General features: G+C 44.5%; 1 protein-coding gene across 6 annotated transcripts in view; it reads left to right on the top strand.

Moving 5' to 3' along the window:
* LOC115132511 (rho GTPase-activating protein 4-like) overlaps nucleotides 1-16,823 on the top strand; it is a 42,905-nt gene extending 26,082 nt beyond the window's left edge. For all 6 annotated transcript variants that reach the window (XM_065020879.1, XM_065020875.1, XM_065020876.1 and 3 more), the window contains 14 exons: nucleotides 1,807-2,028; nucleotides 2,341-2,442; nucleotides 2,544-2,777; nucleotides 2,948-3,032; nucleotides 4,532-4,559; nucleotides 4,671-4,819; nucleotides 5,023-5,100; nucleotides 6,990-7,118; nucleotides 7,204-7,309; nucleotides 7,626-7,853; nucleotides 7,935-7,975; nucleotides 8,186-8,342; nucleotides 15,568-15,616; nucleotides 15,931-16,823. In XM_065020879.1, the coding sequence (XP_064876951.1) occupies nucleotides 1,807-2,028; nucleotides 2,341-2,442; nucleotides 2,544-2,777; nucleotides 2,948-3,032; nucleotides 4,532-4,559; nucleotides 4,671-4,819; nucleotides 5,023-5,100; nucleotides 6,990-7,118; nucleotides 7,204-7,309; nucleotides 7,626-7,853; nucleotides 7,935-7,975; nucleotides 8,186-8,342; nucleotides 15,568-15,616; nucleotides 15,931-16,077 (1,755 nt within the window). In that variant the 3' untranslated portion in view covers nucleotides 16,078-16,823. The remainder of the gene's footprint in view (nucleotides 1-1,806; nucleotides 2,029-2,340; nucleotides 2,443-2,543; nucleotides 2,778-2,947; nucleotides 3,033-4,531; nucleotides 4,560-4,670; nucleotides 4,820-5,022; nucleotides 5,101-6,989; nucleotides 7,119-7,203; nucleotides 7,310-7,625; nucleotides 7,854-7,934; nucleotides 7,976-8,185; nucleotides 8,343-15,567; nucleotides 15,617-15,930) is intronic.
* Nucleotides 16,824-18,776: the final 1,953 nt, after the last annotated feature.

Here is an 18,776-nt window from a genome sequence, read left to right as displayed (position 1 = left end):
GGGTTCCTCCTAATGCAAGACCATGCTAGACCTCATGTGGCTGGAGTGTGTCAGCAGTTCCTGCAAGAGGAAGGCATTGATGCTATGGACTGGCCCGCCCGTTCCCCAGACCTGAATCCAATTGAGCACATCTGGGACATCATGTCTCGCTCCATCCACCAACGCCACGTTGCACCACAGACTGTCCAGGAGTTGGCGGATGCTTTAGTCCAGGTCTGGGAGGAGATCCTTCAGGACACCATCCGCCACCTCACTAGGAGCATGCCCAGGCGTTGTAGGGAGGTCATACAGGCACATGGAGGCCACACACACTACTGAGCCTCATTTTGACTTGTTTTAAGGACATTACATCAAAGTTGGATCAGCCTGTAGTGTGGTTTTCCACTTTAATTTTGAGTGTGACTCCAAATCCAGACCTCCATGGGTTGATAAATTTGATGATTTCCATTGATCATTTTCATGTGATTTTGTTGTCAGCACATTCAACTATGTAAAGAAAAAAGTATTTAATAAGAATATTTCATTCATTCAGATCTAGGATGTGTTATTTTAGTGTTCCCTTTATTTCTTTGAGCAGTGTATATACATATATGAAGGAGCAATGTCAGAGCAGAACGGACTAAGATACAGTAGTATAGAATACAGTATATACATATGAGATGACTAATGCCAGATATGTAAACATTATTAAAGGGATTAGTGTTCCATTCCTTAAAGTGGCCAGTGATATCTAGTCTATGCCTATAGGCAGCAGCCTCTAATGTGCTAGTGATGGCTATTTAACAGTCTGATGGCCTTGAGATAGAAGCTGTTTTTCAGTCTCTCAGCTGGGACCGATTCATTCCGATTCTGGTAGCATTTACTTTTTTACAGTATAATACAGTACATTTTACAGTATTGTACTGTGTGATTATTAGACAGTACTTGCTTTGATACTGTATTTATATTACAGGAGGTCTACCGTAATATAAAATACAGCCTTTTACTTGCCACAGCTGCCTGTAAATTACTGTCAAATTCATGGCAACATTACATTTGACGTAGTCATTTAGCAGACGGTCTGATCCATAACGACTTACAGGAGTAATTAGGGTAAAGTGCCTTTCTCAAGGGCACATTGACAAATGTTTCACCTAGACTGCTCGGGGATTCAAACCAGCAACCTTTCGGTTACTGGCCCAACGCTCTTAACCGCCAGGCTACCTGTCGCCAGCAACCCCTTTACAGTGTTCACATAATATGGTTGGTCAATACGGTACAACCCCTTTACAGTGTTCACATAACATGGTTGGAACAGAATCAATACAGTACAACCCCTTTACAGTGTTCACATAACATGGTTGGAACAGAATCAATACTGTACAACCCCTTTACAGTGTTCACATAACATGGTTGGAACAGAATCAATACTGTACAACCCCTTTACAGTGTTCACATAACATGGTTGGAACAGAATCAATACTGTACAACCCCTTTACAGTGTTCACATAACATGGTTGGAACATAATCAATACTGTACAACCCCTTTACAGTGTTCACATAACATGGTTGGAACAGAATCAATACAGTACAACCCCTTTAGTGTTCACATAATATGGTTGGAACAGAATCAATACAGTACAACCCCTTTAGTGTTCACATAATATGGTTGGAACAGAATCAATACAGTACAACCCCTTTACAGTGTTCACATAATATGGTTGGAACAGAATCAATACAGTACAACCCCTTTACAGTGTTCACATAACATGGTTTGAACAGAATCAATACGGTACAACACATGCAACAGTTTCATCTCTCCCTCAGTGTTCAGACATTGGCTACCACCTTTCTCTGTCCCGTGTGCTACGCTCCTACCTGTCCAGCCGCTCCCGGGCCCAGCAGAACCTGAGTGGAGGGCTGCAGCAGCTCCACACTGCTGTGTCTGGACTGGACCAGATTCAGGACAGAGACTACCTGCTACAGACTCACACCAACACCTTCTGTCTACCCCTCCGCTTCCACTACCAGCCACGCGATGGAGACCAGGTAGACCACTACCAGCTGCGTGGGGTGGAGTGCTGTCATGTGGGGTGGAGTGCTGTCATGTGGGGTGGAGTGCTGTCATGTGGGGTGGAGTGCTGTCATGTGGGGTGGAGTGCTGTCATGTGGGGTGGAGTGCTGTCATGTGGGGTGGGGAGTGTCTGTGTGCTTTTATTTTCTGTAACTATGTTTAAGAACGTGTGGGTTGTGTACCTGGATGTCATGTGTCTTTGCTTCCACCTGTCCGATATCACCTGATTCTCATCTGTCCCTGTGTCTGTCTGTCCCTGTGCCTGTCCCTCTGTCTGTCCCTGTTAGGTGTGTGAGGTGAGTGCAGAACAGGAGATTAGGTGTGAGATGGAGACCAGGTTCCAACAGCTGCAGTCAAAGCTCACCGGGTTCACTCAGGAAACAGAGGAGGTACAGTCCAGTCCAATCAATCACATTTATAAAGCCTTTTTTCATCAACACTCATATTGGAATAAAATTGATTGGATTAAGTTGACACTCCATCCTCCCAGGCAGGTAAGAAGCTCCAGACGGCCCGCTCTGCCCTGCTAGAAGGTATCAGTGATGATGACCTGGATCCTCCACCCTCCAGCAACCAGACCCAGGGCTCCCAGGTCCATCTCCAGTTCCTGTCTCAGAGCCAAGGTCAGGGGGGAAGCAGTGAGAGCCTGGCCAGCAGCAGTAGCAGACCCAGTCTGGCCAGACGGAGAGCCAACCTGCAGGAGACCGAGACACTCTACTGTGCTGTGAGTCATTATTACACTGACCTACACATAAGGGTCAGGCCAACAGTAGTTCACTATAATAGTGGTGATGATGGTGTTAATGATATTAATGATGAGAATGAAATACAAGTAGATGATGATGATGAACATTTTCATCATCATGAAGAGTTGTGTTTTATATCTTCCCTCAGAACATGAAGGAGTATCTCTGTAAAAGCTCTCTGGTATCTAAACTACAGGCGAAACATGATCTGCTTAAAGTGGCGGTTGAGAAAGGTACAGCACTAACTACTTCTGTAATAAACACAACTGTTCAACATGACTTCTAGCCCCATCAGGGCAGTACCCAGGCTTGGAGTTTTAGTAAGGTCTGGAAGGGGGTCATTCTCCGAGTCGTTTCTTTGTTTGTTTGGGGGATGTCTGTAGACATGGCAGGCGTCGTGGGATGTTTTAAAAATTGCCTTTTGCAAACACACTGTCAGCAGCGTGTCTAGTAGACTAGTTGAGTCCGGAGCCGACTCAGAGCTGGGCTAGTTCGTGTCACGTCTCAGGCTCTCATCCTGTTCACCGAGAGGGCGGAGATAGCCATTTGAGAGGGGGGTGAATGTGCTGCTAAAAAGGCAAATCCAGGGGAGGCAGACGAACATAACGAGCAAACCACTGTTTATGATTCCACTCATTCCCAAAGAGGCAGGGGAACATAACGAACAAACCACTGTTCATGATTCCACTCGTTCACAAAGAGGCAGGCGAACATAACGAACAAACCACTGTTCATGATACCACTCGTTCACAAAGAGGCAGGCGAACATAACGAACAAACCACTGTTCATGATTCCACTCGTTCACAAAGAGGCAGACGAACATAACGAACAAACCACTGTTCACGATTCCACTCGTTCACAAAGAGGCAGACGAACATAACGAACAAACCACTGTAAATGATTCCACTCGTTCACAAAGAGGCAGACGAACATAACGAACAAACCACTGTTCATGATTCCACTCGTTCACAAAGAGGCCGGCGAACATAACGAACAAACCACTGTTCACGATTCCACTCGTTCACAAAGAGGCCGGCGAACATAACGAACAAACCACTGTTCATGATTCCACTCGTTCACAAAGAGGCAGACGAACATAACGAACAAACCACTGTTCATGATTCCACTCGTTCACAAAGAGGCAGACGAACATAACGAACAAACCACTGTTCATGATTCCACTCGTTCACAAAGAGGCAGACGAACATAACGAACAAACCACTGTTCATGATTCCACTCGTTCACAAAGAGGCCGGCGAACATAACGAACAAACCACTGTTCACGATTCCACTCGTTCACAAAGAGGCCGGCGAACATAACGAACAAACCACTGTTCATGATTCCACTCGTTCACAAAGAGGCAGACGAACATAACGAACAAACCACTGTTCATGATTCCACTCGTTCACAAAGAGGCAGACGAACATAACGAACAAACCACTGTTCATGATTCCACTCGTTCACAAAGAGGCAGACGAACATAACGAACAAACCACTGTTCATGATTCCACTCGTTCACAAAGAGGCAGACGAACATAACGAACAAACCACTGTTCATGATTCCACTCGTTCACAAAGAGGCAGACGAACATAACGAACAAACCACTGTTCACGATTCCACTCGTTCACAAAGAGGCAGGCTCGATTACAACCCAAGTGTCATTGTGGCCATGTATTTTCTATAATATAGCTGTTATTATCTTAATCATTGCTTCTTCTTCCCTTCCTAGATGAACCAACCAATGGTCATCAGACCAGGTACAGTTACAGTCTTCTGTAAGGCCTTTATAACTGCCTCATACGAGTGACATAACAGTTTAGTGCACTGTGCTATACTCATCTGACTAGAGGTGTCTCCACCCCCTCCAGGAAGTTATTGCGTGTGAGGAGTAAGAGTCAACCCAGTGTCCAGTACACCCACAAACTCTTCACCGGAGACATGCTCTCCTTCATACAGGCATCAGGACAGGAGATACCTATAGTGGTGGAAAGCTGCATTCGCTTCATCAACCTTAACGGTGAGGCATTGAAACAGCCCAGCAGAACATACCTTATCATCTTAGCTTGATACATATCCATTCTGATACTGTGTGGAACATGTTCCGGCCAGAACCTGCACCTGGAACAAGACGCTCTGCTGTTGCACTGTAGTGTACATTACAAACAACAAATGTACTGTGTATTTGTCAATGTCTTCATGTCAATCCATCCCATACTGTAGGTCTCCACCATGAGGGTATCTTCAGAGTACCAGGGTCTCAGGGGAAGGTCAACAGTCTGAGAGATGCCTTTGAGCGAGGTAGTCCTGTCTGCTGTCTGCTCTCTCTGTCTGCTGTTTCCTGTCTGCTGTCCCAGTCTGCTGTCCCTGTCACCTCTTTATCTCTGGTCTGCTGTCTCTGTTCTGTTCTGCTGTCTCCGTTCTGCTGTCCCATGTCTTCTGTCACTGTCTCCGGTCTACTGTCCCTGTCTCCTACCTGTTGTCCCTGTCTCCTACCTGTTGTCCGTGTCTCCTGCCTGTTGTCCCTGTCTCCTACCTGTTGTCCCTGTCTCCTACCTGTTGTCCCTGTCTCCTGCCTGTTGTCCCTGTCTCCTACCTGTTGTCCCTGTCTCCTGCCTGTTGTCCCTGTCTCCTACCTGTTGTCCCTGTCTCCTGCCTGTTGTCCCTGCCTGTTGTCCCTGTCTCCTACCTGTTGTCACTGTCTCCTACCTGTTGTCCTGTCTCATACCTGTTGTCCCTGTCTCATACCTGTTGTCCCTGTCTCCTGCCTGTTGTCCCTGTCTCCTGCCTGTTGTCCCTGTCTCCTGCCTGTTGTCCCTGTCTCCTGCCTGTTGTCCCTGTCTCCTGCCTGTTGTCCCTGTCTCCTGCCTGATGTCCCTGTCTCCTGCCTGTTGTCCCTGTCTCCTGCCTGTTGTCCCTGTCTCCTGCCTGTTGTCCCTGTCTCCTGCCTGTTGTCCCTGTCTCCTGCCTGTTGTCCCTGTCTCCTGCCTGTTGTCCCTGTCTCCTACCTGTTGTCCCTGTCTCCTGCCTGTGCCTGTTGTCTCTGCCTGTTGTCCCTGTCTCCTGCCTGTTGTCCCTGTCTCCTGCCTGTTGTCTCTGCCTGTTGTCCCTGTCTCCTGCCTGTTGTCCCTGTCTCCTGCCTGTTGTCCCTGTCTCCTGCCTGATGTCCCTGCCTGTTGTCCCTGTCTCCTGCCTGTTGTCCCTGTCTCCTGCCTGTTGTCCCTGTCTCCTACCTGTTGTCCCTGTCTCCTGCCTGTGCCTGTTGTCTCCTGCCTGTTGTCCCTGTCTCCTGCCTGTTGTCCCTGTCTCCTGCCTGTTGTCTCTGCCTGTTGTCCCTGTCTCCTGCCTGTTGTCCCTGTCTCCTGCCTGTTGTCCCTGCCTGTTGTCCCTGTCTCCTGCCTGCTGTCCCTGTCTCCTGTTTTCGTCTTCTGTCTGCTCTCCCGGTGTGCTGTCCTGGTCTGCTGTCCCTGTCTTCTGCCTGCTGTCCCTGTCTCCTGTTTTCGTCTTCTGTCTGCTCTCCCGGTGTGCTGTCCTGGTCTGCTGTCCCTGTCTTCTGCCTGCTGTCCCTGCCTCCTGTTTGCTGTTTGCTGTCCCTGTCTGTTGTCCCTGTCTCCTGTTTTTGTCTTCTGTCTGCTCTCCCGGTGTGCTGTCCAGACTGCTGTCCTGGTCTGTTGTCCCTGTCTCCTGCCTGCTGTCTCCTGCCTCCTGTCAGCTGTCTCCTGTCTGCTGCTCTAGCTTCATCTAGTGCAGAACTGGGTTCAACAAGTTGCTCTTCTTTTTCAAATACTTTATTATATTGTGTACATATTCTACCACAACCAGTTATTACTATGCATTTTTTTTTAAACTTATTTTTGATTTGACTTTTAATTATTATTGATATTAATACTGAACTGTTGAGGAGAACTTGCAAGTAAGCGTTCCTCTGCACCGTTTATACCTGCTGTATCCTGTGTATGGGATGAATAAACTTTTTTTTGATTTAGCTGGCCTGGCACAATGGAACCAATGTTATAGCCCCAAAAATGCAAACCCAGGCAGGCTCAATTGAACACACAAAGTATTTGAAAGAAAACAAATCAAGTACTATTTGAACCCATGTCTGGTATCTATCTAGTGAAGCCATAGTCCTGTGTTGTAGTGTTGATCATTAATAATGGTGGGCAGTGTGCCCTGGGCGTTCCCTGCAGGAGAGGACCCTGTGGCAGACAGCAGGTGTGACTTGGACTCGGTAGCAGGAGTATTGAAACTCTACTTTAGAACCCTGGAAAACCCTCTCTTTCCTCAGGACAGCACCGCTCAGCTCCTGGAGTACGCACGTAAGTCTGTGCATGTGTATGTGTATATTGTGTAGGTTTTCAAATGCTTTTCCTTTTCATCTCTTTCTTTGTTGTACCCTTCCAGAGATTGACAACGAGACGGAGAGAGCAGCTAAACTCAAATCAGTCATCTCCTCCTATCCACCACCTGTCAGCACCGTCATGAGATACCTCTTTGCATTCCTCCATCAGTGAGTATCTCTGCTCAAACACTTTGGTTTGGGGAACATATACTGCACTGTATGTCCAAGTCAAGTGATTTGTCCATGTCATTGTCAAGGGGAACTAACCATAAACTTACCAGAAAGCTGTCTGTTCAGAGAAGAGGAAGTCAAGGAACCTCCGAGAGAACCAGATGTTTTCTTTCCTAAAACAAAGTTAGGTTGCGTCCCAAATAGCACCCTGTTCCCGATATAGTGCACTACTTTTGACCAGGCCGTGTCTGAGTCCAGCAGTAAACTGTCAAATTTCAGCTCTGATTATTTTGTTTTTATTCCCCCCCCCCAGTGTGTCTCAGTACAGCGATGAGAACATGATGCAGCCCTATAACCTGGCTGTGTGCTTCGGCCCCAGTCTGCTACGAGGGGCGCAGGATGATGATGTCGTTACCTTGCAGCCTCAGATCAACTCCCTGGTGAAGAGCATCATCTTGCAGCACGAGAGCATCTTCCCAAGCCTGGCCGAGCTACAGGGACCAATGTATGAGAAATGCATGACGCTGCAGCAAGACGACTGGTGAGAGACAACACGCGGATAGATGGACAGCGATATAGACACACACACACATGATGGTGATGGTCTGTGTTTATTTTGCAGTGAGGAGGGAGAAGGGGATTCAGAACACCACAGTAAAGAAGGTAAAAGGGGACCCTGTTATCTTCATCGTTGTGTGTTTTTAGAATCAATCATTTGACTCTTGAGATATTGTTTGTCCCATCTATGCTTTATGAGAAACATTTTTCAACTATGGATGGAAACTATCCAGCTGGCTAAATCTGACACATTTACAGAAATGTTGATTGATGTGCATTGTCTCAGTCAAATAAATGTAATAACTCTTGATCCAGAGCCCGAGTCAAAGGGGGAGCGATCTCGAGCCAACAGCAGCTGCAGTTCAAGACAGCCCCCAGTAGGGGGCACTGTGACCCCTGGAGGAAAGTTCACCTTACAGTCCCCCATAACCCCACAGGGATGGCCCCTCTCCCCCGGATACATAAGCAAAGAGTAAGTACCATCAAAGATACTTCGGTAACACTTCATTTTAAATGGTCCTTATTAAATAAGTAATTACACTGTAACAAGTATTGTAATTTATCGTAATAATTCATAGTACCCTGTACTAACAACATGCAACTGGTGGTAATTGTAACAATGAATTCTTGTTACCATGTTTGTTTCCGATAGCATCCCAACGCACCATTTTTCAGCCTGCGCTAACCATGTTAGAAGTGGTAGCCAATTGAAAACAAACCACTTTGCTGTAAAGGGCTCTGGAGTCTGATGCCCAGGTCCAGCTTTTGTTTGAAATGCATGGAAGCTTATCAGTGTCATGGCAAAAATAAGGGGTTTACATCCAAAATGTGTTTAAATTGTTATAACATTTAACAGTGCATTTGACCTGGATAGCAACAGTAGCTAAGGACGACCGGGCTTGGCAATGGGTGAATTACTTTGTTAAGCGTCAATCAAACATCTTTAACACATGAATAAATAAATGACGGCTAAAATTGTGAGATGGTCAGTCAGTGCTTGCCAAATTGTGAGATGGTCAGTCAGTGCTTGCCAAATTGTGAGATGGTCAGTCAGTGCTTGCCAAATTGTGAGATGGTCAGTCAGTGCTTGCCAAATTGTGAGATGGTCAGTCAGTGCTTGCCAAATTGTGAGATGGTCAGTCAGTGCTTGCCAAATTGTGAGATGGTCAGTCAGTGCTTGCCAAATTGTGAGATGGTCAGTCAGTGCTTGCCAAATTGTGAGATGGTCAGTCAGTGCTTGCCAAATTGTGAGATGGTCAGTCAGTGCTTGCCAAATTGTGAGATGGTCAGTCAGTGCTTGCCAAATTGTGAGATGGTCAGTCAGTGCTTGCCAAATTGTGAGATGGTCAGTCAGTGCTTGCCAAATTGTGAGATGGTCAGTCAGTGCTTGCCAAATTGTGAGATGGTCAGTCAGTGCTTGCCAAATTGTGAGATGGTCAGTCAGTGCTTGCCAAATTGTGAGATGGTCAGTCAGTGCTTGACAAATTGTGAGATGGTCAGTCAGTGCTTGACAAATTGTGAGATGGTCAGTCAGTGCTTGACAAATTGTGAGCGTTCTTGGTTGAATAATGGTTTATAAATTCACTTAAAATGGTCAACCTCTTATTTCATCATGTAACCTAGCAAGGTTTTTTTTGTTACGGTTGAAGAATTTTCTTTTGGGTGGGAGCACTTATTTATTTATTCTAGAAATTAAGGCATCACATCAAGATCTCCACAACGTGCTCGAAATAACGACTTCAAACTCATACTGGCAGTGTGCGAAGAACCCAGATCAAGTAGAAGGTTATGTGCATAAGATGATTTCCGCAAAATAAATAAATTGTTGTGGAGGAGACAAAAACGTCCACAAAGGAGAGATAAGGTAGGTTTCCAATGCCATTTGTTTTGCTTTTTTGGATACATAAATTGTGCTGGTGTAACAGTATAACTTTAGACCGTCCCCTCGCCCATACTCGGGCGCGAACCAGGGACCCTCTGCACACGTCAACAACAGTCACCCACGAAGCATCGTTCCACAAAAGCCGCTGCCCTTGCAGAGCATGGGGAACTACTACTTCAAGGTCTCAGAGCAAGTGACGTCACCGATTGAAACGCTATTAAGCGCGCACCACCGCTAACTAAGCTAGCCGTTTCACACCCGTTACACTCACCCCCCTTTTGACCTTCCTCCTTTTCCGCAGCAACCAGTGATCCGGGTCACGGCATCAATGTAACAGTATAACTTTAGACCATCCCCTCGCCCATACCCGGGCACAAACCAGGGACCCTCTGCACACATCAACAACAGTCACCCACGAAGCATCGTTACCCATCGCTCCACAAAACCTGCAGCCCTTGCAGAGCAAGGGGAACTACTACTTCAAGGTCTCAGAGCAAGTGACGTCACCGATTGAAACGCTATTAAGCGCGCACCACCGCTAACTAAGCTAGCCGTTTCACACCCGTTACACTGGACAATTTAGTATAGGTAGTTAACTAGCTAGCCTATTGTTGGCTAGCTAGCTGGCAAACATTAGCTGCCATTTTTGGTAGGCCTACCAACTCGGGCGGCAGGGAGCCTAGTGGTTAGAGCGTTGGACTAGTAACTGAAAGGTTGCAAGATTGAATCCCTGAGCTGACAAGGTAAAACATCTGTCGTTCTGCCCCTTGACAAGGCAGTTAACCCAGTATTCCTAGGCTGTCATTGAAAATAAGAATAAAATAAATAGGCTAGCTAGCAAACTTTGTTAACATACAGAATATACTTTCCATGCCTTGACAGATAACTTTAGCTAGCTAGCTAGCTGAGCTCAATGGTCTTATCTTCCCTGAACCTTGTTCTCAGGGTATCCGTACGGAACCCAAAGAAAGGGTATTACGTGAGACACACCCAGGATATTAACATTAGTTACTTGTGTCAACACACCTATTAGTAGCTTATTTTCAATGTAAACACTAACGTGAACTCGTACATCGCCTTGGTCCGTACAATTGCCCTTATTTTAGCACCCCAAATACTAATACTTCCAGATCAACTGTAATGTCAATACCATTGTAAAGCACCATTTCTCCCCTTTCCAACAGAATCCATTACATGACATAAACGCTGCCCATTTCTGCATAATTCAAGCAGGCAATGAGCCCCGTCAGGTCTTTTTAAAAATGGCGGGTGGGGAAGCGAAACTAATGCGTGATAGTGAGAAGGAGAGATGTCATGTGGGGAAAATGGCTTTTTTTCCACTTGATCTGTCCAACTTATCACCTTATCGCCTCTAAAATGTAAATAAAACACTATAAAGAGTTTATATAATGTGTCATTACATACCTATTTGAAGGTTTGTGTCGAATTTGAATGGGGTTTTTATGGCAGTGCTAAAGTGATCTTAGAAGTAAACAGCGGCTTTGAGAATGATGATCGCATGCAATGATGACGCAAAAAATGACTAGGTTTCCCCCCCCTTACCCCCGTCACTGTCCATGTCTTGTTTTTAAAGGATGAGTGCTACACCCGGTGGAGAGATTGTAAGACAGAAATAGTTGCTTTTTGCGTGCTGTACGTTACGGCATGACACGTCAAGATGTAACGGAGGGTCCGTTTAAAAAAAAAACTTTTCTCCAATACTATAGAGCCATTACCATGTCGATCATCGCTTGAATAGAAACCTAGTTCACACCCCCGATTTTGAAGTCAACACAGTCGCTACAGTCCCATTTAGTTTTCTTTGTAGCCTCGTTTGAATGTTGCGGTTGCGCACATTTGTACGGAATGGGGTGAGTTTACGTTAGCTAGCTAGCTTATTAGTGTTAGCATTCACCATTATTAGTAGCTTCTTTTCAATGTAAACACTAGCTAGCTTATTAGTGTTAGCAAACACCATTATTAGTATAATGCTAGCTGGATAACACAACAACTGGATAACACAACATACCTACCTATAGCCTAAACCCTAATTGATAGAAACAGGTTACTGATGACAGCAGAGATATTGGAAGATGGTCTGTGTTGATAGCTAGCTAGCAGGCTAATTGTACAGTGTCTTTGCTAAATTATCATACATTCTTCCTCTCTACTAGCAACAGATTGTAGGCCAGCTAATGTGATGTACAGTGCATTCGCAAAGTATTCAGACCCGTTGACTTTTTCCAAATGTTGTTACTTTACAGCTTTATTTTAAATTGATTAAATAATTATTTTAAATAATTAGATTCCCCCAATCTACACACAATACCCCATAATGACAAAGCAAAAACAGTTTTTTTAAAATGTTTGTTAATTTATTAAAAATGGATACCTTGTTTACACAAGTATTCAGACCCTTTTTTATGAGACTTGAAATTGAGCTCCGGTGCATCCTGTTTCCATTGATCCATCCTTGAGATGTTTCTACAACTTGATTGGAGTCCACCTGTGGTAAATTCAATTGATTGGACATGATTTGGAAAAGCACACCTGTCTATATAAGGTCCCAGAGTTGACAGTGCATGTCAGAGCTAAAACCAAGCCATGAGGTCGAAGGAATTGTCAATAGAGCTCCGAGACCGGATTGTGTCCAGGCACAGATCTGGGGAAGGGTACCCAAACATTTCTGCAGCATTGATCAGGTCAGGGAGTTCACTAAGAACCTGATGGTCACTCTGACAGAGCTCCAGAGTTCCTCTGTTGAGATTGGAGAACCTTCCAGAAGGACAACCATCTCTGCAGCACTCCAACAATCAGGCCTTTATGGTAGAGTGGCCAGACGGAAGCCACTCCTCAATAAAAGGCACATGACAGCCTGCTTGGAGTTTGCCAAAAGGCACCTAAAGGACTCTGACCATGAAAAACAAGATTCTCCGGGTCTGATGAAACCAGGGTTGAACTTGGCTTGAATGCCAAGTGTCACGTCTGGAGGAAACCTGGCACCATCACTACGGTGAAGCATGGTTGTGGCAGCATCATGCTGTGGGGATGTTTTTCAGCGGCAGGGACTGGGAGACTAGTCAGGACTGAGGGAAAGATAAACGGAGCGAAGTACAGAGAGATCCTTGATTAAAACCTGCTCCAAGCGCTCAGGACCCTCAAACTGGGGCGAAGGTTCACCTTCCAACAGGACAACGACCCTAAGCACACATCCAAGACGATGCAGGAGTGGCTTCGGGACAAGTCTCTGAATGTCCTTGAGTGGCCCAGCCAGAGCCAGGACTTGAACCCCGTTGAACATCTCTGGAGAGACCTGAAAATAGCTGTGTAGCGATGCTCCCCATCTAACTTGCAAAGACCTTGAGAGGTTCTGCAGAGAACAATGGGAGAAACTCCCCAAATACAAGTGTGCCAAGCTTGTAGCGTCCTACCTAAGAAGACCCGAGGCTGAAATCGCTGCAAAAGTTGTCATTTTTCTCTGTCATTATGGGGTATTGTGTGTAGAATGATACGGGGGGACGATTTAATCCATTTTAGAATAAGGCTGTATTGTAACAAATTGTGGAAAAAGTCAAGATGTCTAAATACTTCCCGAATGCTCTGTAACCCAAATATGTTGGTGTCCATTACTGGGCCTTACAGGGAAACCCCATACAAACCACCACCATTGTTTTTTTTTTTTCAACTAACCTGTTCTTGGTGATACTATCTTCATTCTTGATTCTGTGTACTAAGTTTTCTTAGAAATAAATATCTGTTTCCAGTTGCAGGTGGTTCTACAAAAAAATATAAATTCAGAAAGAGAAATCCATGTTTTGTATGGAGTGAGAGAGCATTTTTGCATGTGTTTAGCTCTTTGGTTTGGTTGCACCGTGTGACTTCTACATGTGGCCGCGTCGCATAGAAAGGACTAGTTCCTACAAAGACGCTGGGAAATCCTTGATGTGCGGCAGCTAGGATGGCGAGGAACCTCCTCGTGTGGTACAAAACATGTTTCTGAGTTTTCAGTTTTTTTTGTAGAACCAGCTGCAACTGGATTGTACACACCTTTTTCTATTCATACACTGTCCATAATGTCTATACACACCATCATATGCAGTACATATATATTTATATTCCTGACATTACTCTTTGTAATATTTCTATATTTCTTCATATCTTTAACATTTTTGGATTTGCATGTATTGTTATGTGTTACTGCACTGTTGGAGCTAGGAGCATTTCACTACACCCAAAATAACATCTGCAAAGTATGTGTACGAGACCAATAAAATTAGATTTAATTTATTGAGTAGGCCCATATCTTTATTTACTCTAAGTTAATCCAATTATTAATCCAACAATAAAAGTCCTTATTTTGTAAGGAATGTAAGGCATAAAGTTAACTAAAGTAGAAGCCCATCTTTTGTTGTCAGTTGGTAATGAGTAGAAAGTAAGTATATGGTAACGTACTATGTAGGTACACATTCCTTACAAGTAAGTACCCCTCACTATACACTTCATTTGAGTACCCCTCACTATACACTTCTTAATTTGAGTACCCCTCACTATGCACTTAATTTGAGTACCCCTCACTATACACTCCATTTGAGTACCCCTCACTATACACTCCATTTGAGTACCCCTCACTATACACTCCATTTGAGTACCCCTCACTATACACTCCATTTGAGTGCCCCTCACTATACACTCCATTTGAGTACCCCTCACTATACACTCCATTTGAGTACCCCTCACTATACACTCCATTTGAGTACCCCTCACTATTTACACTCCATTTGAGTACACCCTCACTATACACTCCATTTGAGTACCCCTCACTATACACTCCATTTGAGTACCCCTCACTATACACTCCATTTGAGTACCCCTCACTATACACTCCATTTGAGTACCCCTCACTATACACTCCATTTGAGTACCCCTCACTATGCACTCCATTTGAGTACCCCTCACTATGCACTCCATTTGAGTACCCCTCACTATGCACTCCATTTGAGTACCCCTCACTATGCACTCCATTTGAAGTACCCCTCACTATGCACTCCATTTGAAGTACCCCTCACTATGCACTCCATTTGAGTACCCCTCACTATGCACTTCATTTGAGTACCCCTCACTGTGCACTTCATTTGAGTACCCCTCACTGTGCACTCCATTTGAGTACCCCTCACTATGCACTTCATTCATTCATTTTAACACCTAGTAATTTCAGTGTTCTAGTGGGTTTATCCTCCCACTTGGATGGTAAGGAGGTTCAGGTTGTCATAATAGGCAACATACACAGTCATTTTAAAGAGTGTGCATTCACAGGTAGGTAGTTAGAGCCTATTGAGCCTCCAACATTTCTAATCTCGGACACCCAGATTAGTTCTATCCAGGAGAGATTACAACCTCGTGACAGTTGTTACTGGATCGGATGAGAAGAAACAACACTAAATTGGTGCATTTAGTGGAGAACTTGCCCATTTCTAACAAGCATGGTTACAAGCATTTGTTTCACCTCTGTAATTACAGCCTGATATTACCACCAGTTGCGTGTTATTACAGTTTAACCATGAGTTATTACAGTAAACTACAATACATGTTAGTGTAATTACACTGTAATTAGGACACATTTCACCTATTACTGAAGTACCGTGTACCACCAAGTCTTTAACCCATACTGGAACTGTGACTTAGATAGTAACATCTACTCTGCTATTCACAGGGTATATTGACTTGTTATGCTAGTCGTTTTTTAGCTTTCATTGTCATAAATTGTAGTGATCTAAATAAACCAAAGCGTTTGACTTGAAATCTCTGTTTTTCACAGAGCCCAGGACCTGTCGTCCAGTGAAGATATAACAGTTCAGGTTGACGAGGTCTGACATGTTTTTCATTAAACTCATATTTAAACAATTTATCTAATTTACCAGCAGCAGATGTAGCAATTACTGTTCTCACTATTGAACTCACTAACCGTACACTAATAAGATGTAAGCTGCCACTCTAGAGGGAGTCCACTCAAGAAAAACGTCTCTGTCCTCTTCTCTTCATCATTGTCCCCTTCTCCCTCTTCTCTTCCCTTCATCTTTGTCCCCTCTTCCCTCATTCCCTCTACTCTTCCATTCATCTTTGTCCCCTCTTCCCTCTTCCCTTCATCTTTGTCCCCCTCCTGCCTTTATTCATTTCATAGGAGGTCTGCCGCCAGATGAACTCTGTCTTCAAGGAGCTTCTCTCTCGAAAATCCCTCCCTCCCTCCACCTCCTCAGTCACCTCTTCCCACCCTCCACCACAGCAGAAGAAAGGAGGGATTGGGTGGAAAAGGGAAAAGCCTGTTTAGATCAGGCCAATTGGACTGACAGAAAGTGAGAGGGGACCAGAATAGATGGACGGAGGAATGAAAATATTAATAAGGAAATGAACGGGGGAGAGACTAGACTTGGATGAGAAGACACACAGGGGGGGGCGAAGAAGGGTGACTTGGGCTGATTGAATGATTGTAGGTGTGTGATGACAGGTTGTGACAGCAGCCTAAGTGTGATTACAGATGGCTGGATTAAATGAACCAAAGTCAGTTCACTGTACTGTACGTGTCTGCTGTGCTGCTCAGACAGCAGCCTCCATTGTGGAGCCTGTGAATAGACAGTCAGACAGACAAGGTTTGAATCGTACTGTGAAGCCTTTTGTTAGTGTGTTTGATACAACACAACCCTAACCCCCACTGATTTTTCACTCAACGGCTGTGCCTCTATTCTCCACATGCCCACCCATGAATTTAAAAGCGTTGGATTGTTGGAAGCATTAGCTGGTGTGTGTACAAGGGCACACTTTAGGAAAAATGTTGAGAATAAGGACCCAGGACAATGTTAACTAATCAACAGAATGAGTAGATTTATCATAAGTTATTTTACCCACAATAGCTTGGAATGTGCACTGCTGTTTTCTCATGCATGTGGATGGATAAACAATACTACTGTTATTTTTATAGAATCAGTGATGTACATCATGTACTTGTCAAAAATGTGTGCAAGGATAAACTATATGCTCCAAGAAAAGTGCTTGCCATAAATGTTGAAATTTCAAAAACCATGCGTCTGTCTATATTTATGGTCACATCCAAACGCAAATTCTTTATTAACAGATGAAAAGCCCATTCTACCTGTGCCAGTGAGATGTCCTGTCTGTGATTGAGTCTCTAAGAAACTGATAACAATAAACTGAATTCTAACTCGGATTAGTTTCATTCTCCCAGGGATAAACCGTTTTGAGAGTTCTATTACTTTTATACTTTATATAGTTTTAAGGATCTGACCATTGTTTAATGAAACTTTTATTTAGAATTTGTTCAAACTGTCATATGTTACTGTAGGTATGTGTTTTACATGTTTATACAGGACAAGGAGAAGCCTGTTGCAGTTCGACATTGTCTCACTAGATGGCAGCATCAACACAGGATGTTGTACATGTGTCATGCTCTTGGATAATGTATGTTCTAATGAGGTAAACAAAGGGTCTTGGCTGATGTGCAAACTGATATTTTAATTTCTGAGTTGGTTAAAATGAGGTTATGGAAAGGGTTTTGGTTAATGTTAGGTAAGATTGGGTTTTTAGATTTGGGCTGGTCAGGCTGGCAATGGGATTTCTGGTCAGAAAAGGCAATTTAGTCTCCCGTTCTTGAAATGTCTTTAGTACACTGCTCCAACAACATGTGCATCCCATTATTAACTCTTTGACCAGGAAAATGACAGTGTAATCACTGTGACTCTTACACTGTAATGAGCTGTTTGGGCTTAGGAAACAAAACAGGCTTGAAACACTTTTAAGGTGCAGAAAAAGTATGAAAAGGAAGTCTTCGTCAAGACAAGGCATGGGGTAAACCACATTTTTAGAACATGATGTTCTAGTTCGCTAATCGTTCAGGATACACACACAAAGACAAGCACGCACATGCACGCACAAAAATACATACACACAAAGAAGAAGACGAGGCATTGATAAATGTTGCTCTGTCTCAAATCAACCACAATCCCCTATGCCCTTGTGGAGATCTGAGAGGATATGATGGGTATCAACATGACAATATGGATTTGTCATGTCCTCTCAGATCAAATTGTGTTCGTCACATTCATCGTTAAAAATGGGTGTAGACTAACAGTGAAATGTTTGCTTACGGATCCTTCCCAACAATGCTGAGAGAAAAATAGAAATAATAGAAAAATGCATAGGACTTACTGTAGGGTCTAGGGGTCAACCCAAGGGATAGGACTTACTGTAGGGTCTAGGGGTCAACACAAGGGATAGGACTTACTGTAGGGTCTTGGGGTCAACCTAAGGGATAGGACGTACTGTACGGTCTAGGGGTCAACCCAAGGGATAGGACTTACTGTAGGGTCTAGGGGTCAACCCAAGGGATAGGACTTACTGTGGGGTCTAGGGGTCAACCCAAGGGTGTAGGACGTACTGTAGGGTCTAGGGGTCAACCCAAGGGTGTAGGACGTACTGTAGGGTCTAGGGGTCAACCCAAGGGATAGGACTTACTGTAGGGTCTAGGGGTCAACCCAAGGGCATAGAACGTACTGTAGGGTCTAGGGGTCAACCCAAGGGCATAGGTCAACGGGAGGATAACGGATAGGGTCTACGGGTCGACCCAAGGGCATAGGTCAACGGGAGGATAAGGTCTAGGGGTCGACCCAAGGGCATAGGTCAACGGGAGGATAAGGGATAGGGTCTAGGGGTCGAATTGGGAAACAAGTAATAGACTTCACACCGCATCAGGGATTACAGATGACAGTTTTCAGGCTGCTATATCTTGCACATTAACAGAAATATTGATCAATGTGCATTTCAACTAAATGAAATCATAGTGACCCCTGACCCCTACACTCAGGTACTGTCTAAACCATCAAGGTCACTCTGCCCCTCTGGATCCTTCATCTCCTCCTCACAAAAATGATTACAGATTTTTTTGCGCAGGCAAACTCTTCGTTGTATCACAAAAACATCAGCTGTAATCACAACGGTTATGTGAAATGTGCTGTA

Source organism: Oncorhynchus nerka, linkage group LG7 (assembly GCF_034236695.1).
Source record: "Oncorhynchus nerka isolate Pitt River linkage group LG7, Oner_Uvic_2.0, whole genome shotgun sequence".
In the NCBI taxonomy this organism is placed as follows: Eukaryota; Metazoa; Chordata; class Actinopteri; order Salmoniformes; family Salmonidae; genus Oncorhynchus; species Oncorhynchus nerka.
The sequence above is the reverse complement of the archived record's forward strand: the minus strand, read 5'-3'. Positions and strand labels throughout refer to the sequence as shown.